Raw genomic sequence first — 26006 nt, 5'->3', positions numbered from 1 at the left:
TCTTGTTACCATGTGCTTTATTAATAGAATCAAAGCCATACTTTAGCCAGTTTTTGTTGGAAATACTTCTGTATTGATGCTAGTGATCACTTTAAACTTATCAACTTTACATATAGATTATACATAGAAAGAAGTAAGAATAGGCAAAATGTATCAAGAGTTTTGATATAAAAGTTCTCATAGAAATGTAGCTTTAATTGGTTCAATTCCAATATAATCATTTGCTGCTGTTCCTGTTGTTTTTGGACTCAACGTGCACTTAACACAATAGCCAATGGTATCACAATGGAAAGTACAATGCATAGGGTGGCGATCACTGCGATTACAATGTTGAGTGTTCGGGCTGTTGACCCATAATGCCGAGCTCCTTCCACATCTCCCACAACTTTCCGATCTCTAGACTAAAAGAAAATAAAGGGTGGATTCATACAATAAGATTCAAAGGTCTCTATGCTGGAAGACACAAGTTTTGATCATTTTGAAAGGTTACAAACTGTGCAAGAAGTTTTCAAGTGAGCAGTGCTCAAGTTGGCTTTGTGTTATCATCTTCATTTTGCTGTCAGTCAGGAAAGTACAGCTAATGAACACAGTAATTTCACACACTGCATTTTGTCAAATTCACCTCAAAACTATTGCTTGACCCCAGCAAATGGCCGAAGGAACAACTGACAGTGACTCACATCTGACTGGGGTGGGTGTAAAGGGAGTTGCAGGTGGTGGGGGGGGGGGGGGGGAGGGTGGTGGAGTGGAGATAGGTGAATACAGGTAGAGGGTACAACATGGTTAGTCACTGGGAAGAATGAATGCAGTTGGTGGCTGGGAGAAGTGGGAGGGAATGGGAGGGGCTGGGAAGAGAGTCAGGGGAAGGGAAGGGAAGCTATTTGAAATTGGAGAACTCAATGTTGAGTCTGTGGGCTGTAGGGTGCCCAGGCGGAAGATAAGGTGTTGTCCCTCCAATAGGAGCTGAGGTTTGTTTTGGCAATGAAGGAGGCCAAGGATGGTCATGTCAGAAAGGGAGTGGGAAGGAGAATTCAAATGGGTGGTGACTGGGAGGTCTGATCAGCCCCTCCAGGCCCAGCTGAGATGCTCGATGAATCGTTCCCTAAGTTTCGTTCAGTCTCCCCAATGGAGAGAAGACCACATCGGGAGCACCAGATGCAGTAAACCAAGTTGGAAGAGAGGCCAGTGAACCTCTGTCTCACCTCGAAGGACAGTTTGGGGCCCTGGATGGAGGTGAGGGGGGTGTGTACTGGTAGGTTTTGCAATTTTTTCACGTTGCAGGGCAAGGTAACTAGGGGTTCAGTGGCAGGGTGGCATGAACCAAGGACTGTCAAAGGGAACAGTGCTTGCAGAAGGCAGAGAGGGGTGGAGGAGACAACATTCTTGATGGTGGGGTTGAGTTGGAGTTGGCAGAAGTGTTTGAGGATGATGCGTTGAATGCGGAGACTGGCGAGTTGGTAGGTAAAGACAAGGGGGACTCCGTCTTTATTGCGTTGGGGGGGTTTAGAGCAGGGGAATGGGAATGGAGGGGGTGCGGTGAAGGGCTGTCTGGATGACGGAGGGAGGAAAAGCACGTTGTTCAAAATAGGTGGACATCTGGGATGCTCGCAAATGGAATGTCTCCTCATTCAAGCAGATGCAGCAGAGACGGAGGAATTGGGAGAATGGGATGGGGTTCTTGCAGGATAGTGGCTGGGAGGAGGTGTAGTCCAGATAGTTATGGGAGTCTGTGGGTTTGTACTAAACATCCATCTGGAGACTGTCACCGGAGATGGAAATGGTGAGGGCAAGAAAGGGGAGGGAGGTGGACCAAGTGAATTTGAGGGCGGGGTGGAAGTTGTGGGTGAAGTGGATGAACTGCTACAGTTCAGCCTGAGTGCAGGACACTGCACTGATGCAGTTATCGATGTAACAGCAGAAGAGTTAGGGCAGAGTGCCTGTGTAGGTACTGAAGGGGGATTGTTCGACATAACCAACAAAGAGGCAGGCGTTGCTGGGGCCCATCCAGGTACCCATGGCCACCCCCTTGATTTGGGAGAAATGGAAGGAGTTAAAGGAAAGGTTATTGAGCATGAGGACCAGTTTGGCGAGGCGGAGGAGGTATTGGTGGACCCAACTCTCTGAAGAGCATCCCATCCAGACTCCCACCCTATCCCCGGAAACCCACATTTTACCGTAGCCAATCCATCTAGCCTGCGTACTATGGACAATTTAGCATGGCCAATGCGCCTAATCTACACGTCTCTGGGCTGTGGGGAGACTGAGCACAGCGTGGAAATGACCGCAGAGACAGAGAGAACATGCAAACTGCACGCTGACAGCCACCTGAGACTTCAATCGAACCCAGGTTTCTGGCGCTGCGAGGCAGCAGTGCTAACCACCGAGCCACTGTACTACCCTAAGTGTTGACAGTGGTCCAAAACCTTCAAATATATTACTGGGGATATTGCAAGAGAATGTATTAACAAAATTGTCCATTAAAAAGGCGTGAAGGTGAAATGCTGGGTTGTGAAATGCTAGATTGTGAGTACTGGGGACCCCTTGACAAATTATTAGACTGGGACATTTGATGATTAATGAATTGACGTTGAGCCAAAAACGATCCCACAATCTACGAAATCTATTGCATGCTTATTTAAAAATCAAACATTCCAGACCTATTCTACAATCTCTGTAGGAGGCTCCATTAAAGAAGAAGACTGATGTCAGGGAACGTAGCTTATCTTTAGAAGTGGAGCAGGAGAGGGAATTACTGAAGTGGTTAGGTATTCAGCCAAGAAAAACCAATGGCGCAAGTATTCTGAAAAATTCAGAGAAGAGCACAAACTTCGACCAATCCGGAAAATGAAATCCTACCCTGTATTACATTTGTTGCGTGAGTAAAGTCTTATTATAAACCCCGAAGAACTGCAGATGCCATCCTATCCCAACTCTTAGTTCCAAAGGGTCTCTGGAATCGAAACCGTAACTGTTTTCCTCTGTGCAAATGCTGCCAGACCTGCTCAGTTTCTCCAGCACTTTGTTTTTGTTTCACAAGTAAAACATCTCAGCTGGATGTTTCATAACATACAGCTACCAAGCAGATTTATTTTAAGACAAGTGGCTCTCGAGCCCCTCAGTCAGAAGGTTGTGGGATTCAAGTCCCACTGAAGGACATTAAGCGCAAAGATTGGCAAAGCAGCGCATTCCTGAGGGAGGGGCTGAGTCGTTGCAGGATCAGTACTGAGGGAGCACTAACATAGAATGGTTAGAATACAAAATGTTATCATTCAAGACTTTATGTCTGTACCAGAGCAAGACAGCCATTGCTGTTTCCAAGTAGCTCTGTACATATTTTCTTTACAAATAATTGTCCAATTCTCTTTTTAAATCCTCAATTGACTTTGTCTCAACTCTCAGGCAGTGCATTATTTTCAGATTGTAACCACACACTGAACAAAAAAAGGTTTTCTCAACTTAGCATTTTTTTTATTAGTCACCTTAAATCTGTGTCCTTCCATTTTTAAACTCTCTGCAAATGGGAACAGTTTTCACTCAATCAACGTTTGGAGAGAGAATGCGGCAATTCTTAGAACTGCATCTTAGAGAGGTTCCGCCTGCCTTCGCAGCTCAATATAAATTATGCAATGGTGCTATTCTGAAGGAGATTTATTCCTGACTTTCTAGACGGCAGCTATTCCCCAAATCGACGGATTACCTATTCAGTTATTATGTTTGTTCAGTTGTTTTTGTGGGACTGTGCTCTACCATAAAAGGAAACATGTAAAATCTACCAAACTCTCTTCTAACTTTAATTGCCATGAATCTGTAGATTACATGTACTTAATCTAGAACACTTTCTTCATTACAGATGTTAGCAAATGTATTGGGATGGGTAAATCAGACAAAGTCGAATTGGATTGTTAACTGATATCTAAACTGATTGAATCGTTTAGTAAAATAACAGAGAAGCATATAATCAGGGAGTCGGTTTTGAGAAGAGTTTGGAACAATCAGGACAGCTTTCCTTCTCAAGAGATGACTAAATAGAGCTTTCAAGATGAAAGGTTTTGATGACGTAGGGGAAAAAAAGACTCCACCACCCCCGATATGAAGATTTAAAATTGATGAATAAAGTGAGGGGAAGCGAGAAGAAGTGTTTTTACTCTGTTGTCAGGATGGGGTATTGTCTGTCTGGAAACTTTCCAAACGCTGAAGCCGTGGAATAACTTGAGGCGGGAATTTGAGGATGAAGAACTGAGTCCCCGTTCTGAAAGCAGAACTGCGGGGCGAAGCATAACTGCTCACTCCGAGAGCCAGGACAGAATGGATGGGCCAAACGGACCTTTTACGTGCTGCATGTTGTGTCCCCGGGGAGTTCGTTAGGGCACAGGACCTAGAATATCACCGGCGCTCTCTTCACTTTCAACAGAAAACGTGAGTTACTCAGACACAGTTACATTTCTGTACCAGCGCCAGTCTCCATCCCCTCGCCCGGGGTCTTTTTCCACCTCCCCAGTGTCCCGTGTTCCCCTGCCCCCATCCCCCAGGTCTTAGCCCCAAAGCCCGCACTCACTTTGACCGAGAAGGCGAGTGCCACGAAGCCCAGGCAGCAGAAGTTCATGAAGGCGAAGTTGAAGATGGACCAGAGGAAGTGGTCCCGGACCGAGGTCACATTCGGGGCCACGTTAACGACGGTGGTGGTGACCACATGGGAATCCTCCTTCGGTCCCGGGTAAGGACAACCACCGGGGTTCATTGGCGGATAACCAGTTCTGTACTCCATCTCAAACCAAGTGCGAGCGAGAGCGCAAACTGAGTGTGAACTTGGGCACCACAGGCTGTATAAAGCGGGGCGGGGCGAGGGCTTGGGACTCCCGCCAAAGGCGAGTGATGCAAACAGTGAAATATCCAGAGACGCATTCGACACTCAAGAGATGAGTAACATCCCAAGAGACAGGTTACATGTCCAGAGGTGGGTGATTCCTATGTGTCATCTGTCTCTGAATGTAAGTTTCAATCAGATTCCCCCATCATCTTTCTCAACTCCATTGAGAACTGACCCAGAGTCCTCAACCAATGACAAGCCCTTCATCCCTGGAATAATTCTTGTGAACCTCCTCTGGACCCTCTTCAACACTAGCACACCCTTCCTTAGTTACACCCAACACTGCTCACAATATTCCAAATGTGGTCTGACCAGAGCTTTATACAGCCTCAGAGGTACATCTCGGCTCTTGTATTCTAGCCCTCATGAAATAAATATTAATATTGTATTTGTCTTCCTTATTGCCAACTGAACCTGTATGTTAATCCTAAGAGAATCCTGAACTAGGACTCCCAAATCCTTTCATGCTTCAGACTTCTGAAACCTTTTCCCATTTAGGAAATCTGTGTCCCTTCTTCCAGTCAAAGTGAATAACCACATACTTTCTCATTGTATTCCATTTGCCATAGCTTTGCCCACTCTCCTAGCCTGTCAGTGAGTCCTTCTGCAGCCTTCTCACTTCCTCAATACTTCCTGTCCCTTCAATAATAATTTACAAACTGCACCATAATGTTTTCAGTTTCTTCTTCCAGATCGTTAATGTATAATGTGAATAGTTGAGGTCCCAACACTGACCCCTGCAGAACTCCATTAGTCATCACCTGCCATCCTGAAAAAGACTCCTTTTTTCCTAGTCTCTGCCTTCTGCCAATCCTCTATCCCTGCCAGTTCCCTGCCCATAACACAATGTACTCATCTTATTTAGCAGACTCCTGTGCAGCACCATGTCAAAGGCCATCTGCAAATCCAAATAGAGCACATCTACTGGCTCTCCTTTGTCTAGCTTGTTCATTATCTCCATAAAGAATTCTAATAGATTGTCAGTCATAACCTCCCATTGACAAAGTCATGCTGAGTCAGCTGTATTTTGCTACACTTCCTAGTATTTTTGCCTTGCCCATCCAAAATAATCTAAAATCTTACCAATGACTGGTCTATAGTTTCTTGTCTTCTACTTCCCTCTCTTCTTAAACAGGGGTGTTAATTTAGCCATTTTCCCGTACTTTAGGATCGACCCTGACTCCCTTTGATTTCTGAAAGATCACCAACGATGCCTCTGCAATCTCATCAGCATCTGCTTCAGTACATCCATTTGCTCCAAGTGATATATCAGTTTCCCCAGCAACTTCTCCTTAGAGATGGCCACTACGCTCAACTCCACCCCCTGGCTCCCTTGAAGTTCTGTTATGCTGATGGTGTCTTCAACTGTGCATTTAATGCAAGGTACCTATTCAGTTCCTCCTCCAACTTTTTGTTCCTTATTACTATTACATCTCCAGCCTCTTTTTCCAGCAGTCTCATGTTGACTGTTGCCTCTGTCTTACCTTTCAGATCACTAAAAATACTCCTGCAACCTTCTTTTATTTTGCCAGTTAGCTGCTCTCCTATTTCATCTTCTCCCCACTCCACCATTACGTTTTTAGTTACCCTCTGCTGATTTTTAAAGGCTGCCTGATCCTTTGACTTCCCATTAACCTTCACCACAAAGCTTTTCCTTTGCTTTTACACTGATCCTGACCTCCTTTGTCAGCTGTTGTTGCCACAATTTTTCCTTCGTACATTTCTTCTTTGTTGGGATGAATTTCTTCTGTACCTCCCGAATTATCCCCAGAAAAGCCTGCCATTGCTGCTCCACCATCTTACCTGCTAGGGTCCACTTGCAATCAACTCTGGTGAGCTCCTCCCTCATTCCTTTGTAGTTACCTTTGCTCAATTGTAATACCATTAGAACATAGAACAATACAGCATAGAACGGGCCCTTCGGCCCTCGATGTTGTGCAAACCTGTGAACTAATCTAAGCCCATCCCCCTACACTATCCCATCATCATCCATATGCTTATCCAAGAACTGTTTAAATGCCTCTAATGTGGCTGAGTTAACTACATTGGCAGGCTGGGCATTCCATGCCCTTACCACTCTCTGAGTGAAGAACCTGCCTCTAACACCTGTCTTAAATCCATCACCCCTCAGTTTGCAGCTATGCCCCCTTGTACAAGCAGATGTCATCATCCTAGGAGAAAAGACTCTCACTGTCCACTCTATTTAATCTCTAATCATCTTGTATGATTCTATTAAATTGCCTCTTCGTCGCCTTCTCTCCAGTGAGAACGGACCCAAGTCCCTCAGCCTTTCCTCATAAAGTCTTCGCTTTGAACAGGCAACATCCTGGTAAATCTCCTCTGCACCTTTTCCAATGCTTCCATATCCTTCCTGTAATGGGGCGACCAGAACTGTACACAATATTCCAAGTGAGCCGCACCAGCGTTTTGTATAGTTGCAGCATGAATCATGGCTCTGGAACTCAATCGCTCTTCCAGTGAAACCTAACACACCGTATGCCTTCTTAATAGCACTATCAACCTGGATGGCAACTTTCAGGGATCTATGTACATGGACACCAAGATTCCACTGCACAGCCACACTTCCAAGAATCTTTCCATTGACCCAGTATTCTGCCTTTCTGTTATTCTTCCCAAAGTGAATCACCTCACGTTTACCTGTATTGAACATTTGCCACTTCTCAGCCCAATTCTGCAGTTTATCAAGTTTCTCTGCAACCCGCAACATTCTTCCACACTGTCAACCAGTCCACCGACTTTAGTAACATCTGCAAACTTGCTAATCCATCCACTTATGCCTGCGTCCAAGTCGTTGATAAAAATTGACAAACAGCAATGGTCCCAAAACAGATCTTTATGGCACGCCACTAGTAACTGGACTCCAGGCTGAATATTTTCCATCAACTCGTTGTCTTCTTTCAGAAAGCCAATTTCTAATCCAAACATTAAATCACCGTCAATCCCATGCCTCTGCATTTTCTCCAGTACCCTACCCTGTGGAACCTTATCAAAGGCTTTGCTGAAGTCCATGTACACCACATCAACTGCACTACCCTCATCCACATGCTTGGTCGCCTTCTCAAAAAACTCAATGAGGTTTGTGAGATACAATTTGCCCTTGACGAATCCATGTTGACTATTTCCAATCAAATTGTTGCTTGCTAGATGATTATAAGTCTTATCTCTTATAATTCTTTCCAAAACTTTTTCTACAACATTCGTAAGGCTCACTGGTCTATAATTACTTGGGTTATCTCTACTGCCCTTCTTGAACAAGGGCACAACATTTGCAATCCTCCAGTCCTCTGGTACTAAACCTGCAAACAATGATGACTCAAAGATCAAGGCCAAAGGCTTGGCAATCTCCTTCCTAGCTTCCCAGAGAATTCTTGGAAAACTCCCATCCAGCTAAGGGGACTTATCTACTTTCATACCTTCTAGAATTGATAGCACTTTCTCCATACTAACCTCTATCCTTTCAAGTCTAATAGCCTATATCTCAGTCTTCTCCTCTACAATATTCTCCTTTTTCTGAGTGAAAACAGATGAGAAATATTCATTTAGCACCTCTCTGATCTCCACAAGGTCCACACACAATTTCCCACTTCTGTCTTTGACAGACTCCATAATGACCACCCTGTTCCTTTCACTCCTGCCCAGAATTGATTTGCCAATCCTCTCCTCCACATTCCTGGAACCTGTGGAGGCCTCTAAAAAAACTCCCAGCAGTGTGACCTCTCCTCTTCTTATTCTAACTTCAGTGCATACTACTTCAGTGGATGAGTCCTCGTCAAAAGTTCTTTCAACCACCGTTATACCATCCTTGACTAACAAGACCACACCTCCCCTATGTTCACAGCCTTCCTGATCTTAATAAAAGATCTAAACCCTGGAACTTGCAACATCCGTTCCTGACCTTGCTCTATCCATGTCTCAGCAATGGCCAGAACATCAAGGTCCCAGGTACCTATCTATGCTGCAAGCTCACTTACCTTAATCTGGATACTCCTGGCGCTGAAGTAGATACACTTCAAACCAGCTTGCTATCTGCCAGCACATTCCTGTGACTGTGAAATCCTGTCCATGTCCTCACTAATCTCATCCTCCTGTACATTGGAACTACACCTCAGGTTCCCATTCCCCTGCTGAGCTCGTTTAAACCTTCCTGAATAGCACTAGCAAATTTCCCACCCAGGATATTAGTACCCCTCTGGTTCAAGTGAAGACTATCTTGTTTGTAGAGGTCCCACCTTCCCCAGTATGATCCCCAATTATCCATAAACCTGAAACCCTCCCTCCCGCACCATCCTTCCAGCCACTTGTTCAGCTGATATCTCTCTGTGTTCTTCGCCTCACTATCACGTGGTATGGGTAACAATCCAAAGATAACAATTCTGTTTGTTCTCACTCTCAGTTTCCACCCTAGTTCCCTAAAATCTTGATTTACATTCCTATCCCTCTTTCTACCTCTGTCATTGGTACCTATGTGGACCATAACTTGGGGCTGGTCACCCTCTCCCTTCAGGTTCCCAAAGACATGATCCAGGACATCACGGATGGGAGGCAACACACCAACCGTGAGTCTCTTTCATTCCCAACAAATGTTCTATCTGACCCTCTAATTATTGAGTCCCCAATGACTAACACTCTCCTCCTTTTCCCTCTTCCCCTCTGTGCACCAGGGACAGACTCTGTGCCAGAGACCTGCACTCCAGTGCATGCCCCTGGTAAGTTATGCCCCCCGACAGTATCCAAACTGGTATACTTGTTTATCAGGGGAACGACTGCAGGGGGTCCTTCCACTGACTGTTTTTTTTCCCTTTCAAACAGTCACCCAGCTTTCCTCGTGCCTAGGAGTAACTACTTCCCTTTAACTCTTATCTATCACAGCCACTGCTTCCCGAATGATCCAAAGTTCATCCAGCTCCCACTCCAGTTCCCTAACACAGTCGTGGAGGAGCGAGAGTTGGGTGTATTTCCTGCAGATGTACTTGGATGGGACACTAATGGCGACTCTCACCTCAAACATCATGCAGGATGAACATTCCTCTCCCTGCACTGCCATCCCTGCTAATCCGCTTATCGGAATGTAAAAGAAGAAACGCTTAGTGTCCCTAGTGTTTAAGGTTAGAGGAGGTGGATAGGTGGAAGGCCCGACAAGGGTTGGGCCTTGGGTTTAGAAAACACTCTCTTATAAAGCTGAGGGGGAAAAAAAAAGAGTCCCTCCTTTCCCAGAAACCTCTGCTCTGTGAGGTGCTGCTGCTGCTGATGTTCGAGGTAAACATTTAAAGATTTCTAATCGTGACTCACCTTTTCTGGTAGGCCCCTGGTCTAAGCTCCTCCTCTTCCTGCTGCTGGCAACATGAAATGGCATTCCAGCTGAATCTGATTCTAGCTTCTCCCCCTCAAACTGCAGGGTGAATTCTATCTTATTGTGTTCACTGCCCCCTCGACATTCCTTCACCTTAAGCTCTCTGATCAAGTCTGCCTCATTACACTTCACCAAATCCAGAAGTGGCTGTTCCCATGAGGGGTTTACCACAAGCTTCTCTAAAAATCCATCCTGTAGACATTCTATAAATTTCTTTCTTTGGGATCCGCTACCGCCCTAATTTTTCCAGTCCACCTGCATATTCAAGTCGTCCATGATTATGTAATAGTGCCTTCCTTACATTTATCTCCTGATTTATTTTCAATCCCGCATCCTGACTACTGCTAGGAGGGCTATACAGAATTCCCATGAGGATCTTTTCCCTCTGCAGTTCCTCAACTCCACCCACCCAGATTCTATGCCTTTTGACTCTTTGTCATGCCTTGCTATTGATTTAGTTCATTTCTTACTAACAAGGCGACCTTGCCCCCTTAATCCATCTGCCTCTCCTTTCAATAGGACAGTGTATCCTTGGATATTTAGCTTCCAGGCCTGATCCCCTTGCAGCCGTGTCTCAGTGATGCCCTACAACATTGGACCTGCCAATTTCAATCTGCAGTACAAGCTCACTTACCTTGTTTCGCAGACTTCATGCATCTATGTGCCCGAAACGTCGAATCTTCTGTTCCCTAGATGCTGCCTGACCTGCTGTGCTGTTCCAGCAATAAAGTTTCAGCTACCCTTCCCCTTCCCATAGTCGTCCCCTATTTGCTGTGTCTGAAGTTCGATTCCTGATCCCTTCCATACTCTCTGTCAAATTACTTGTTCTGGAAATGTTAATAACCTCTGCTAAGCCCCCCCACCCAATTTAACTTTTTCCATAATTTTCTATGCAACTGAACCCACAGCTCTAAGCCCTATCCACAGCCTTATTTATGTGATTCACCAGGACTCTAGTCCCAACATGATTCAGGTGGAACTCATCCCATGGGATCAGTTGCCTCCTTCGCCAGTACTGATGCCAGTGTCCCATGAATTCAAATCCATTATTCCCACACCAATCTCTGATCCACGCAGTTATCATTTCAGTTGCATGACACTGTAATCCTTTGCTATAAATTCTGTGTCTTATGATCCTCTTCCAAAGCTACCTGATGAAGGAGCAGTGCTTCGAAAGCCAGTGCTTCTAAATAAACCTGTTGAACTGTAACCTGGTGTTCTGTGATTTTTAACTTTGACCATCCCAGTCCAACACCGGCACCTCCACATCATGGCAACCATTGGATGGCACACCACCATTCATTTCTTTGTGTAGCAGGACCCTGTGTCTTCCTGTCTGGGCCCACCTTTGTTCAGTGCATAAGGTGTTGGGGGATCATACCATCCCCTTGGCCCACAGCCTCATTCCTGATGAAGGGCTTTTCCCTGAAACGTCGACTCTCCTGATCCTCAGATGCTGCCTGACCTGCTGTGCTTTTCCAGCACCACACTCTCAACTCTAATCTCCAGCATCTGCACTCCTCACTTTCACCAAGTTGTTGGGGTATGTCTGTTCAGGATAACTGTTTTCTTTTGCATTATGCTAATGTTATTAGCACCTGGCTGCTGTGTTAGCACAGTGTCTGGTGTGTGGGTTTTGCAATTTCAGAGTTTTACTTGGCCAATGTACCCAGTATCCTTTCTCATTTTGCCAAGTTAGCAACTTATCTGTGTTTTAGCAGCTGCTACAACTGTGCAATTAATGTACAATTTATAGTTTGTTACTTCATGTTTGAATGATGCTGTTTAAGGTTTTTAGACTATAAGAGATTGCCTAGGAAAGTAGTTGCTGTTTCCCTTGTCTGACTCTTATATAGTAAAGATTTTTCAGTTTTAAATTATGGAATCTTGTGGCTTCATTCTTTTAATAAGTATCCAAGATTTCAGTTGCATGTAACCTTTTGCTATATATTCTGGGTATTATGGTCCTGCTCCACAACCACCTGATGAAGAAGCAGCGCTCCGAAAGCTAGCGCTTCCAAATAAACCTTTTGGACTATAACCTGGTGTTATGTGATTTTTAACAGAGTGAGAAAGGAAGAAAACAGCTTTGCAGACCCAGAGACAGAGAGAGAGCGAGAGAGACTGTGTAAATTTATAAAAGACTCGGGAAGTGTTGTAACCTTAAGGAGTCAAACAGGATTAGCTGATAGTATGTTTCATATAAAAGATTATTGTAGCTTTGTTCCAAATAAAGTTGGGATTGTTTTGCATTGGTCCGGCTTGTGTTCGTGTTGTTTTGGCTGTTTTGGTATTGTGGGACACCTGGGCAAATTCATTCATAACAATCTGGTCAGAGCTGTCTAAATTGCTTGAAGGAAAGAGTAGACAACGCAATGGAGAAAGATCTCAGGATTGACTGGTCCATTCAGCATATATTCAGCATAAATCTCAGTCACAAATTCCTTCAAAACTCAGTCTCCTTCACAAAGTCTTCTCCTTCAAGGAGCCAGTCTGATCCCCAGCTGACAGCAGCACACAACCAATCCAGCTAAAAGCAGAACTGTCTTCATCAAAGATAACATGAATTAATTAATTAATTAATTAATTAAGTAATTCACTTTATTGTGACAATTACTCAAATCAGTACAGTGAAAAGCTATAAGTCCCCACTTACAGCACCATCTTAAGTACAAAGGTACAGCTTTTTCAGTTACAGATTAGTTAGTGTAACAATGGAACCAACAAACAGCGCCATCTTAGGTACAGAGTACCTAAATACAATAGGAGAAAGTGAGGACTGCAGATGCTGGAGATCAGAGCTGAAAATGTGTTGCTGGAAAAGTGCAGCAGGTCAGGCAACATCCAAGGAGCAGGAGAATAGATATTTCGGGCATGAGCCCTTCATCCTTAGTACAGAATTGAGAAATGAAGAAAAAAAGTTATATTACAGCTATAGATAGTATAACCGGAAGTCAGAAAAGCAAGTTATAAAGGCAAACATCACAGAATGGTAAATACCCACTTCAGTTATCTTCAACTAACAAAAACAGCTGTAGTAGCTGTCTGTTTACTTATTCTCAGACTCTGGACCTAGCCTTTTTGTTTCAGCCTTCCTGTACTGCACTGGAACTGAAAACATCAACTGAGCTCTGAAGTCCCTACTTCATTTTAATTGTTGCAATTAGTTTAGTCTCCACAAATTTTATTCTCACTTTCAGTTTTCATTTCCTTAGAAATTGGGAGGATCAGTTTTGATTCTGTTTCCTAACATTGTTCTTATCACCACACACATTTTAAGAAACAGCATACCCACACAGATAAGCATTTCATATTTTAGAATGGCATAAATTGAATTTACAAAATTCCTATAATGTAGAAGCAGGCCATTCAGCCCATCAAGTCAACATTGATCCTCCAAAGAGCATCTTACTCAGACTGACCCCTGACCCCGTAACCATGCATTACCTGCACATCATTGTACTGTGGGAGGAAACTTGAGCACCTGGAGGAAGCCCATGCAGACACGGGGAGAATATACAAACCCCAAATAGACGTTGCCCAAGGGTGGAATCGAATCAGGATCCCTGACATTGTGAGGCATTAATGCCAACAACTGTATCACCCTGCTGCTACTAGGATAGCTACTAGGAAGGGGATGTGGCTCATTGGAGCTCATCAACACATCCTGACTAAGAAAATACCTGCAAGCACTCCCAGTGTGGTCCAAGTGAGTGACTCAGCTTGTGACAGAAAAGGGTTGTAGCAATTGACAATTGTCGTGCTTTTGAAGGGAAAGAATGTTGTTGACAAGCCCTGGCAATGTACAGTACACAGGCATGCGAGCTGCCTGCTCTTTGGAAATTCTACAGCAATGATATTCTCATGGACAGTTACACCATTATACACAAGAGGAGCAAAACTTTAGCGATGTTGGATGAGGGGGCCCTAAGGTCTCAATATGGCTCAATACCATGTATTTGCATTATTGCCTCTGTGTTTCCAGCTGGGTCAATAGGCTCTCAGAACAGAACCTGCATTGAGCCTTGTCTGTGGCCTTGAAGTCATGCCAATTGGTTTGACAATGTGTTTCACATCAACACAGAGAGAGACTAACAACCATGTGAGGTAAAATCACAAACGTGTATACATAAACTGAGAGTGACAAACAAGTGGCACGGTGGCACAGTTGTTAGCACTGCTGCCTCACAGTGCCAGAGACCTGGGTTCAATTCCTGCCGCAGGTGACTGTGTGGAGTTTGCACGTTTTCCCCGTGTCTGTGCAGGTTTGCTCCGGTTTTCTCCCACAATCCAAAAATGTGCAGATTAGGTGAATTGGCCATGCTAAATTGCCCGTAGTGTTAGGTGTAGGGAAATGGGTCTGGGTGGGTTGCTCTTCGGCAGGTCAGTGTGGACTTGTTGGGCCGAAGGGCCTGTTTGCACACTATAAGTAATCTAAGCCCCTGTCACCCAAAGTGCTGTCAATGTGTTTTTGTTCTTTCTCTCCTCTCTACTGCATCTTAGTGCACCTCTTTCTTCAACAGCTAGGGTGGATGCAGCTTGCTTTGCTGTGGTGACCATTGGCGCTGGATTTTGTCAGAGCAAGATCCAGAGGCAAGTTCAACTTCCCAGGGTCAGTGGTGAATGACCCAGCCATCGCATCCAGTTGCCTGAGTGGAAACAGCCGAAGAGTTGTGTATTATTCTGCCACCAGATTGCATGTCTCCTGCACTACCCTATCTCTTCCTGAGGAGGGAACACCTGGTCAGCGGTCACACTTTCTCAGCCAACTGCCACCATGCATTCCTGAGGGCCAATGGCTGAGGGGGTGTATACACCTTTCCAGGTGCCTCAGAGGGTGGCCTGGCTTGACTCCTTTGGCAGCCACTGACTTGTCCATGGAAGCAGCTACTTAATCACAGGATTCGCTGCACTGCTGCAGCTTCTGGGCAATGAGTGCCATAGCACCCCACATTCCTGTTTGCTGCTTCTGCTCCACAGTCCCTGATTGCAGACATTACGGGGTCATCTTCTGTCTGGTCTCCAGAGCAGGTGCCTGGTCTCTGGCAATCCTCCAAGTGCCAGGGGCCTGGGTCATTTTTTCCTCGGCCAGCTGCTGAGCTGTCACAGAAAGGGGTTCCCCAGAATGTACTTTTACTCTCTCCCAGCCTACATTCCCAAAACAGAACCGGTATCTGAGCAACTGGAGTGGGTGGAGGAGGGTGGGGTACTGGAGGCAATCTTGGTTCCTCTTGTCCTTAGAGGTGCAGAAAGGCACTCCTGAGGGAGCTAGGCATTTCTTTGCTGAGACCCTGGGGAGGTTGGCTGTAAGGCATAAGACAGAGACAACATCATGGCCAATGGTCAGAAATATGTGCACTGAATGGGACTGAAGTGTGATTAATGTGAGAGTGGCAGTGGACTGAAGCATAGTATTTACTCACTTGGCAGGACTTTGACCTTTAGGCATCCTGCAGGAATGCTCCCAGAGTTCTACCATGAGAGCACTCTATGTAGGGGTGAAGATCTGAATGTTGGCCATCCTCTTAGCCATTTGGGCTTTTTCTGTCTGGTTATGGGCTGTCTTTCCTTGTAACAATAGAAAGCAAGGGAATGAGTAAGGTAACAGGATGTTCGTACTGGTGCATGTGGGGAAAAGGTAGTGAGGTTTTCGGAGTGACCGAGGAGGCAGTGCAAAGGGCATGCTGGCGTGCAAGGTTTTGGAGGGTTTGTGAGCAAGTGAGGGAAAACGTTGCAAACAATCATGAAAGTTGTATGAACCTTGGTTGGGAGGTGGATGCAGTGACAGAAATAGAGTGAATATGAGGTATCAGAAAGAAAAATGGAGTATTTACCCTAGCAGAAGAGAGAAAGTCATTGATTTTCTTAACTCTGCTGCAGACTAATTCCCTGCACCCCAGATATGGCACTGACCTGGGTGGGTGACTTGGGACCAGCTTTGCAGGTTCTGCTTGTGTCGCTTCCATTATTGATTCTCCAGAATGCCTCTCCTTTGGCAGCTCCAGGTCCCTGCTGGAAAACATGGTGCCATTTCCCTCTACTCCGTTATGCCTAGACTCTGTCCTTGACTGAGTGGAGCAGTTTCAGAATGCCAGTGCTTGTCCGGGTTAACTGCAGCCTTTTAAAGATAGCATGGGCTCAAAGGTGTCAGTCATTTAGTGGATATGTGCTGAACAGTGTGTCATTCTGAGAATATTGCATGGTAAAGTGGTGTGTAAGTCGGATGCGAGAGATGCCATAGAGGCATTGTGTGTAATTAAAGAGGTGAGTTTGGCAAGATACAATGAGAGAATTCACAGCAAATAATCTTATAATAAAGTGACACAACTCAGACTCATCCAAAACCGTAAAATTCAGCCCTAAGGCTTTTCTGGTCTCAAATATCAAAGTAAAACATCATTCTTGTACTTGTGTATTTCTGAGAGATCTTTCTGCATCAGCAGAATTTCCTTTTCTGCAGCACTCTTCGACAGATGCATAAGGAACATACATTTTGTGCTGTCCAGTGAAAAGCTAGTCTGACCACCTCATAAAGCTGAAGATTCCAGAACATCCATCACTCCTTCCATATGTAGGCTTTCTTCATTTGCACTGCTAGTTATACAGATTGGCTTCATTGTACGTCTAGGTGAAGAATTCTGTCCAGATCATACTTTGACCTGGAAGAATATCGTAGGAACGTTTATGTTCAGCATCAAGAAGCAAATAACCAATATCATAGGATTTACTTCCTGAAATGAGACAATAGACAATAGACAATAGTGCAGGAGTAGGCTATTCAGCCCTTCGAGCCTGTACCGCCATTCAATATAATCATGGCTGATCATTCCTAATCAGTGTCCTGTTCCTGCCTTATCTCCATAACCCTTGATTCCACTATCTTTGAGAGCTCTATCCAACTCCTTCTTAAATGAATCCAGAGTGTGGGCCTCCACTGCCCCCTGTGGCAGAGAATTCCACACAGCCACCACTCTCTGGGTGAAGAAGTTTCTCCTGAGCTCTGTCCTAAATGGTCTACCCCATATTTTTAAGCTGTGTCCTCTGGTTCGGCACTCACCCATCAGTGGAAATATGTTTCCTACTGCCAGAGTGTCCAATCCTTTCATAATCTTATACGTCTCAATGAGGAAACTAAGCCTGATGGTAGCATGTTATCAGGATCACTCATGGTTATGTCCCATGGACTGGAATCTCTGAAGAAGAAAGAAGATCATCCTCTTCCAACAGAACTAATAGAGAGGGAACATATTGCTGCTTAAACTTTTGGAAAAGCTCAGGAAAACCTCACAAAATGGAATGCAATCCTTATCTTGGACTAACAGTTCCTCATAGAACAGAATACAGCGGTCATTTTGGCTGGATTGCCTTTAATTTGGGTTGGAATGTCTGGTAGCTAGTAAAGAACACCCAACAAGGATTCGTTATCAATCTGTAAGACTAAAACAGGCTCTTTAATGAATTAATCATTGTAAATAATTACTGCTTCAAAATGGTTTTTAACTGGAAGATATCGTCTTTTAATCTTCTAATGGTTGACGGCATTCAAAACATGACAGGCAGCACAGTAGTAGCTGCTCCCGAGTCAAGGAAAACCACAGTATCAGAATTCTTGATTTGAGGTCACTGATGAATAACCCTGGTCCAAAACATCACCTTCTGCTGTAGGGAAAATAATATCCACTTGACCAAAAACATATGGAACTTGCTTGTTATTTACTTTTTTTAGTTCAATTTTGTGAGCTTTCTTTTGATCTGGAAGTGATCTGTGTGATTTACTTTTAAGAGATTATTCTAGAATGCGAAACTGTGGGAAGCAGTCAAATTTGCCACAGTAGAGAGATTAAACATCACCCAGTGGGCAACCTTGATGCTTGCACTACAATGCTAGCACTTCAAAATGACTTTACAGCAAACCTTACCTTCACCATCACCCAAATGGTGTATTTGAAGTGGGTTAAATTAAATGCAGTGCATGGTCTTCCTGCTACCATCCCACCCATATTAGAACTTTCAATGTCTAATGAACTAATATAGATTACATTACTTACAGTGTGGAAACAGGCCCTTCAGCCCAACAAGTCCACACTGACCCTCCAAACAGGAACCTACACAGACACTTCACCTAACCTACACATTTTTGGACTGGGGGAGGAAACCCACACAGAGACTGGGAGAATGTGCAAACTCCACACAGTTGCCTGAGGCAGGAATTGAACCCAGGTCTCTGGTGCTGTGAGGCAGCAGTGCTATCCACTGTGCTACCAAACTATCTTAACAAACTCAAGAAACAATCATTGCTACAACTTTATTAGATAACTGTGAGGATGAACCCTCCAAACCAACAGTGTCTATTTGCCTATTAAGATTATACCCTTCATGCTCTCTGCAACCTCTCAAACCCAGAAACTACTCCCAAAGCCCCCTCTCTAGACAACAGCAGCCAGGCCTGCCGATACACCAGATTAGCTTGAAGTTCAGCTCCATAATGTCTCACTTATTTGAGGACAACCTGTAGTTTCAGCAGATAGCTCCACTTGACTTGGTGCTGCTGCCCAACCCAGAATCACAGGCAACTCTCTACAGCAGAACATCCTCCTCAGGAGAAGTGGAAACCTCTATCTTAAACACTTAATGCTGCATTTAGCATAATATGGCCGTTGGTCCAGCCAGCTTTCTGATTTGAGAGCTCCCTGTTGATATTTTAATTGGAAGAAGAGATGAGAATGGAAGAGTGCATGGAATAGAATGCCCCATAAAATCTAGCCACAGGAGCGTGCATTTTAGGTTTCAAAATGGTTCTTGGTTGTAAAAATCCAAGAGGTGTGGTCTAACCCTGTCTTATCAAGTATTACATTGTGTTGTCTTTCCTGAGACATTACACAAAACAAACACTGGATTGCAGTTTTGGATCGGGATATTTTCATTGCAGTAAAATGTGCAAATCTATATGCCAGCACCTGCTGTTAGGCATTGCTTTTTTTAAAAAGAGAACAGCACTTTTAAATTCTTCACACTTCTATTTATTGGATGATAAGCATTTTGAATCCTTAATGCTGCATTTGTTAAGTAATAAGACATTTCAGGGATTTTGTGTGCACAGTCTGTGTCATAAAGCTTCCTGACAAAATGTTGGCTGGCATGATTGGAATTCCAAACTTAGAGTATCCAAGCCCTGTCAAAGTATTAAAGGTAACTTGACAAATACAAATGTTTTGACTAACTGTCTTTAATGAGTATGTGATCAATCCCATCCATTCCATTATAACCCCAAATGTTCTCAATAGAATCAGAGTAACATTTTGAGTAATAAAATATTCTTGAACTGTAAGGAAATCCCCCAGTGGGAAGTGAAAGTGCTAGTCAGTCACTATGCCAAAGGTGGAATGATGGCGGTAAAGCATGACAAACTAGGGAGTGACCCAACACATCTAATTCTTGGCCTGATGTGCAATGATTGTACATTATTCTCTTCTTGGAATATCACTGCCTTGGAAAAACATGGCAGTCATGGGAGTACAGCGATCCCTGATGAAGGGTGGCACGGTAGCTCAGTGGTTAGCACTGCTGCCTCACAGTGCCAGGGACCAGTCTGTGGAGTTTGCACATTCTCCCCATGTCTGCGTGGGTTTCCTCTCACGATCCAAAAATGTGCAGGTCAGGTGAATTGGCCATGTTAAATTGCCCGTAATGTTAGGTGCATTAGTCAGGGGTAAATGTAGGGGAATGGGTCTGGGTGGGTTGCTCTTCGGAGGGTCAGTGTGGACTTGTCGGGCCAAAGGGCCTGTTTCCGCACTGTCGGGAATCTAATCTAATCTAAAGACATGGGATGGTTTCCATATGGCATTGTGAGGATAATTTTTCTGTATACCCCAATTAATTAATTTTAAAATGTCCTTTACGATTAAAAACACTACTCATTTTCCTGGCATTTTTCACAAGAATCTCCAGCTGAGATATGAAATAATTCTGCATTTTTCCCCTGGAAAGCAACAGGAAACAGGATAAGTTATTATAATTGTAAAATTGTCAACCAGTATTCTAGTGCTCAGCTTGACTTCTGTTTGCTGAAAAACTACTGTGTGATAAAACAAGTCATCACAAGTGAGGTATTGGAGGAATTCCAAAAAGAAGTCAGATCTTGTTGAGAGTTTATTTATTTTTCCTCATCATGTAATGGGATGTGGGTGTCACCACCTAAGCCAGTTTTTAATGCACATTTGAATTTACCTTGATTAACTTACTGTCCTTTGTGGCTGTAGATATCCAAAATGCAGTAAGGAAGGAAGTTCCAGATTTATAACATTGCAACAAGCTGAGACCTGCAAGGCAGTGTACCAGGGCACTTTGTATTGTTCTTCCATTCCCGTAGACCTCAAAAATGCCTGCTCATATTGTTTATGGAGATAGTTTAAGAGATTGCATGGCATTCAGTTGACTATTGAATATATATACAGTTCTTTCCGTAATCATTAAATGTACTCTCCTTTTTACTTCGACCTTAAGCCAGGTGTTTCTTCAAATGTCCTTTATTGAACTCTTATATGCGTTGCAATGAATAGTTAGGCTAGTGTATTTTTTTTGCCTACTTGTCTCTCAAAGTCTTTGATCGATCTTATGTATCTCAACTGTTATTTTTTGTTTTAAATGTAATTGTTGCTGTCAGATCAAGAAGTCAGGAAGTGAAGAAGGAAAAAGAAACAAAAACAAGCAGTGCTGATAAACCTCAGCAGGTCTGGCAATATCTGTAGAGTGAAAACAGATTGAACGTTTCAAGTTCTGATGAAGAGTCACTTAACCACATCCACAAGCATCCACTCCGTCCACCACCAACACTCAGCAGCAGCAGTGTGTACTATCTACAAGAGGCACTGCAGAAATTAATCCAAAATCCTTAGACAACATCTTCCAAATCCACAGTCAATTCCATTTAGAAGGACAAAGACAGCATATATGTGGTTTCAAAAGTTGATTGGGGGCAGATATTCACAGGGAAAGGGACAGGTGGGAAATGGGAAGCCTTCAAAAATGAGGAATCAAAAATCCTGAGACTGTATGTTCTTGTTAGGGTGAAGGGCTGGCAGATGTAGGGAATGATGGATGACTAGAGATATTGAGGTTTTGATTAAGAAAAAGAAGGAAGCATGTATAGACAGCAGAGATCAAGTGAACCCCTAGAAAATTATAAAGGCAATAGAAGTATACTTAAGAGGGAATTCAGAAGGGCAAAAAAGGGACATGAGATAGCTTTGGCAAATAGGGTTAAGGAGAAACCAAAGAGATTCTATAAGTACATTAAGGACAAAAGAGGAACTAGTGAGAGAATATGGCTCCATAAAGATTCACAAGGCACCTTTATGTGGAACAACAGGAGATGGGGGAGATACTAAATGAATATTTTGCATTTCACCGTGGAGAAGGATATGGAAGCTAGAGATTGTATGGAAACTAAGAAACAACATCTTTAAAATGTCCATATTATAGAGGAGGAGGTGCTGGGCATGTTAAAATAAATAAAGTTAGAAAAATCCCTGGATCAGATCACATGTACCCTAGAAAACTTTGTGAGAAATGAGGGAAGTGATTGCTGGGCCTATTGCTGAGATATTTGTGTCCTTGATTACCACGGGAGGAGTGCCAGAAGACTGAAGGTTGGCGAATGTGGTGCCACTACTGAAGAAAGGTGATAAGGAAAAGCCAGGGAACTATAGACCAGTGAGCCAGACATAGGTGGTGGTGGGCAAGTTTTTGAAAGGGATCCTAAGGGACAGGATGTACATGTATTTGGAAAGGCAAGGACTGACTAGGAATAGTCAACATGGCTTTGTGCGTGGGAAATCATGTCTCACAAACTTAATTGAGTTTGTTGAACAAATAACAAAGAGGCTTGATGAGAGCAGAGTGGTGGACTTGATCTATATGGACTTCAGTAAGGCGTTGTTAAGGTTCCTCATGGTAGACTGGTTATCAAGGTTAGATCACATGGAATACAGGAAGAACTAGCTATTTGAATACAAAACTGGCTGGAAGGTAGGAGACAGAGGCTGGTAGTGAAGGGTTCCCTTTCAGATTGGAGGCCTGTGACTAGTGATATGCTACAAGAATGAATGCTAGCTCCACTGTGTTTCACCATTTATATAAATGATTTGAATGTGAACATAGGAGGTATGGTGAGTAAGTTTGCAGATGACACCAAAATTGATGGTGCAATGGACAACGAAAAAGGTTACTTTAGAGTACAACAGGACCTTGATCAGAAGAGCTAAAGGGCCAAGGAGTGGCAAATGGAGTTTAATTCAGATAAATGTGAAGTGCTGCATTTTGCTTAGATTAGATTACTTACAGTGTGGAAACAGGCCGTTCAGCCCAACAAGTCCACACCAACCCGCTGAAGCGCAACCCACCCAGACCCATTCCCCTACACCTAACACTACGGGCAATTTAGCATGGCCAATTCACCTAATCTACACATTTTTGAACTGTGGGAGAAAACCGGAGCACCCAGAGGAAACCCTCGTAGACACAGGGAGAATGTGCAAACTCCACACAGACAGTTGCCTGAGGCAGGAATTGAACCCAGGTTGCTAGTGCTGTGAGGCAGCAGTGCTAACCACTGTGCCGCCGTGGAAAGGCAAATCAGGACTTATACACTTAAAGATAAGGTCCTAGGGAGTGTTGCTGAGCAAAGAGACCTTGGAGTGCAGGTTCATAGTTCCTTGAAAGCAGAGTCACGGATAGACAGGATAGTGAAGAAACTGTTTAGAGTACTTGCCCTTATTGGTCAATGCATATGAGTATGGGAGTTGGGAGTTCATGTGTGGCTGTACTGGACATTGGTTAGAGACAACAAAACTGCAGATGCTGGAATCTAAGGTGGACAAGCAGGAGGTTGAAAGAACACAGCAACCCCCTCACCTCCACCCAGGGCCACAAACAGTCCATCCAGATGAGACAGAAGTTCACCTGCCTCTCCTCCAACCGAGTTGACTGTATCCAGTGCTCCCAATTTGGTCTTCTAAACCAAATGTAAACACCAAACATCACAGCCGGGCCCACAGAGGCCGACCGGATGTCTCAGTCACCGCCATTTTAATTCCCCTTCCCACTCCCTTTCTGACGTAACCATCCTTGACCTCTTCCTTTACCACGACGAACCAAACCGCAAGTTGAAGGAACAACACCTCATCTTCCATCTGGGCAGCCTACAGTCTGGAGGACTCATCTTTGAATTCTCCAATTTCAAATAACCTCCATTCCATTCCCCCGACTCCTTTTCCAACCCCTCCCCCTCGCTTCCATTCCTTCCAGCCATCTACCAGATTAATTTCTCCCATTGTTCAATCAAGTTGTATCCTCTACCTGTCTTCCCCTATCCCCACTTCACCACCCTGCACATGCCACCCCCTTTACCTGTAGCTCCCCTTACATCCACGCCCCACCCATGATATTGGTTCAGCCACCTTTTGAATACTGCATGCAATTCTGGTCTCTCTGCTATTGGAAGGGTGTTGTGAAACATGTAAATCTTTTCTGAACCTTTTCAAACATGTTTCCACGGTTGGACAGTTTGAGCTATAGGGAAAGTCTGAACAGGCTGGGGCTATTTTCCTGGAGCATTGGAAGCTGAGGGGTGACCATATAGAGATTTATAAAATCATGAGGGACATAGATGAGGTGAATAGCCAAGATCTTTTCCCAGGGTAGTGGAGTCCAAAACTGGAGGGCATAGGTTTAAGGTGAGAGGAGGCAATATTTAAAAGGGACCTAAGAGGCAACCTTTTCACTGCAGAGGGTGGTACGTGTATGGAATGAGCTGCCAGAGGAAGTGGTGGAGGTTTGTACAATTGCAACATTTAAAAGACATGTGAATGGATACATGAATAGGAAGAGTTTAGAAGGATAAGGGCCGGGTGCTGGTTTTGTGAATTCAGGGTTTCACTTCAGCACTATACCCAGCATCCCTTGCTGTTTGGCCAAGTTAGCAATCTGTGTTTTGGCATGATTTGGAGATGCCGGTGTTGGACTGGGGTGTACAAAGTTAAAAATCACACAACACCAGGTTATAGTCCAACAGGTTTAATTGGAAGCACATTAGCTTTCAAACATGAAAGAAGTGAAACTATCACTGTATTCTAACAGATGAAAGGCTTAACAGACAATCAATTTTTCAATGTATAATTTCAGTTACATCACACTGTAAATTTTTGCTATAAATTCTGTGTTACAATCGAGCCCTCCACAATCGCCTGATGAAGGAGCATTGCTCCGAAAGCTAGTGTGCTTCCAATTAAACCTGTTGGACTATAACCTGGTGTTGTGTGATTTTTAACTGTGTTTTAGCAGCCAGTGTTTTTGCTACATTCCTCCCTTTTGAATGGAAAAAAGCTAATGCGACTGAAGTTCAAACCTAATTGTAAAAGATGGTTATATTTGTTATCGGGGAGGCTACATGTTCATGTGGAAGCCATTGTGTACATTGCTCAACCTGGTTATATTATTTTATGTGCAAATGTAAGGGAAACTTCCGTCACGATAATCAATATAGAATTGCAGTGCATAGAAAACATTGAGTAATCAAAACAAATAGAAGTGATAATAGTGCCAACTCTGTAGGATTGAGCAAAAATTCCCCTATTCTGAAATGCTGGACCAAAGTCCTGGAGTTTTTAAATTAACTGTAAAAGTAAAATGGCAACTGGGCTATGCTCTGGGAAAACACCGTCACAACTGCCTAAAACCAATGTTCAGCCCAAAAATCCAATTCTCACATTCTGTCTAAGAGAACAATCAACCAGGCCTAAACTCCATCCAGCCCTGACTGAACGGGCCTCAGCAGATACTAGACAGTCAACTTCAAGCAATACAGGTATTCATGCACATAAATACCAGTCATTCAACTTCAGTCAAAATACATTCACACTTATTCTAAAATATCAAGAAGATAATTGACCTCAAAGGGAACACCAGGAACACAATGGCAACACAGATTTGAGAGAAGATAACGGGGCACACAGTATGACTGCTAGCCCTGATCTGGGGGAGGGGGAGAGAGAGAGAGAGAGAGAGAGCCTATTCCAACATCAAGCTCCTGCAGAAACAGTTTCCCCACAGACTCTAATCCCAACACGCAGCTTTGGAACCAAGAACCCCAGAGGCTGAACTGGGAAGCTGAATCAGGAGGACAAACCAAGAGCATCATCAGAACAAAGGACATTGTAAAGGGTAGGAAGCCAACTAAGCACAATCCAAACAACAGCTTCCAGACACAGGCCTGTTCCAAGCCAAGAAAACCAACAGCAAGAACCTCAGCAACTAGACGCACTTTAAAACTGTGTTTTCCCCAGTGGGGAGCTGAAACTTCTGAGACCCCAAAGGTTCCAACCAAGCTAGCAGGGAGGGAAGGCGGGTAGTGACAGTGCAGGGACCCCCAAGGGTAGGAAACCTGAAGAAAGTGTCAGTGATTGAAGCTGCTGTTTAGTTTCAAATAGTGTTTTAACCTCTGTTCAATTTGATAATGTATTTTATTACTGTGCTCTGTATAATTGTGTCAATTTTACTGTTTTATTGCATTTGACTTTTTTTAATTTCTTGTTTTACACTTACTTTTTGTGGTTAAATAAACACAGAGATTCTTTTGCCCTGAAACACCTGTCTATTGCCTTCTCAATTTCACATTCCCTAAATAAGTCCAGTGTCAGAACTGGGGATCTGGGGGAGATTTGAACCACCTAAAAATCAGCAAATTACCGACTGCAAACCAGAAACCAGAAG

The 26006-nt window shown here is 43.9% G+C and overlaps 1 protein-coding gene and 1 long non-coding RNA gene across 2 annotated transcripts; one reads left to right on the top strand and one right to left on the bottom strand.

Annotated features, from left to right (window-relative positions):
- On the bottom strand, positions 1 to 4804 carry LOC122557763 (dispanin subfamily A member 2b-like). Its single transcript, XM_043705726.2, has 2 exons — positions 4556 to 4804; positions 1 to 401 (listed from the first exon to the last, which is right to left on the bottom strand). Exons 1-2 carry the CDS (start codon positions 4763 to 4765, stop codon positions 249 to 251), a joined length of 363 nt encoding a protein of 120 aa, XP_043561661.1. The 5' UTR covers positions 4766 to 4804; the 3' UTR covers positions 1 to 248.
- Positions 3652 to 26006, top strand: LOC148146878 (uncharacterized). Its single transcript, XR_015760147.1, has 3 exons — positions 3652 to 4416; positions 6036 to 6250; positions 20902 to 26006. It is a non-coding gene; the product is annotated as an uncharacterized LOC148146878 (long non-coding RNA).

Source organism: Chiloscyllium plagiosum, unplaced genomic scaffold (assembly GCF_037043375.1).
Source record: "Chiloscyllium plagiosum isolate Xiang-an unplaced genomic scaffold, Cpla_swu_hap1 HiC_scaffold_18, whole genome shotgun sequence".
Classification (NCBI taxonomy): domain Eukaryota; kingdom Metazoa; phylum Chordata; class Chondrichthyes; order Orectolobiformes; family Hemiscylliidae; genus Chiloscyllium; species Chiloscyllium plagiosum.
This window is presented reverse-complemented; position numbering and strand designations above follow the sequence as displayed.

Bases quoted from the DNA above. Each gene is read 5' to 3' on its own strand.
- LOC122557763 (XM_043705726.2), bottom strand. From the start codon at position 4,765: ATGGAGTACAGAACTGGTTATCCGCCAATGAACCCCGGTGGTTGTCCT. The intron at 402-4,555 runs GTGAGTGCGGGC...ATTTTCTTTTAG, and splicing joins CACTCGCCTTCTCGGTCAAA to TCTAGAGATCGGAAAGTTGT.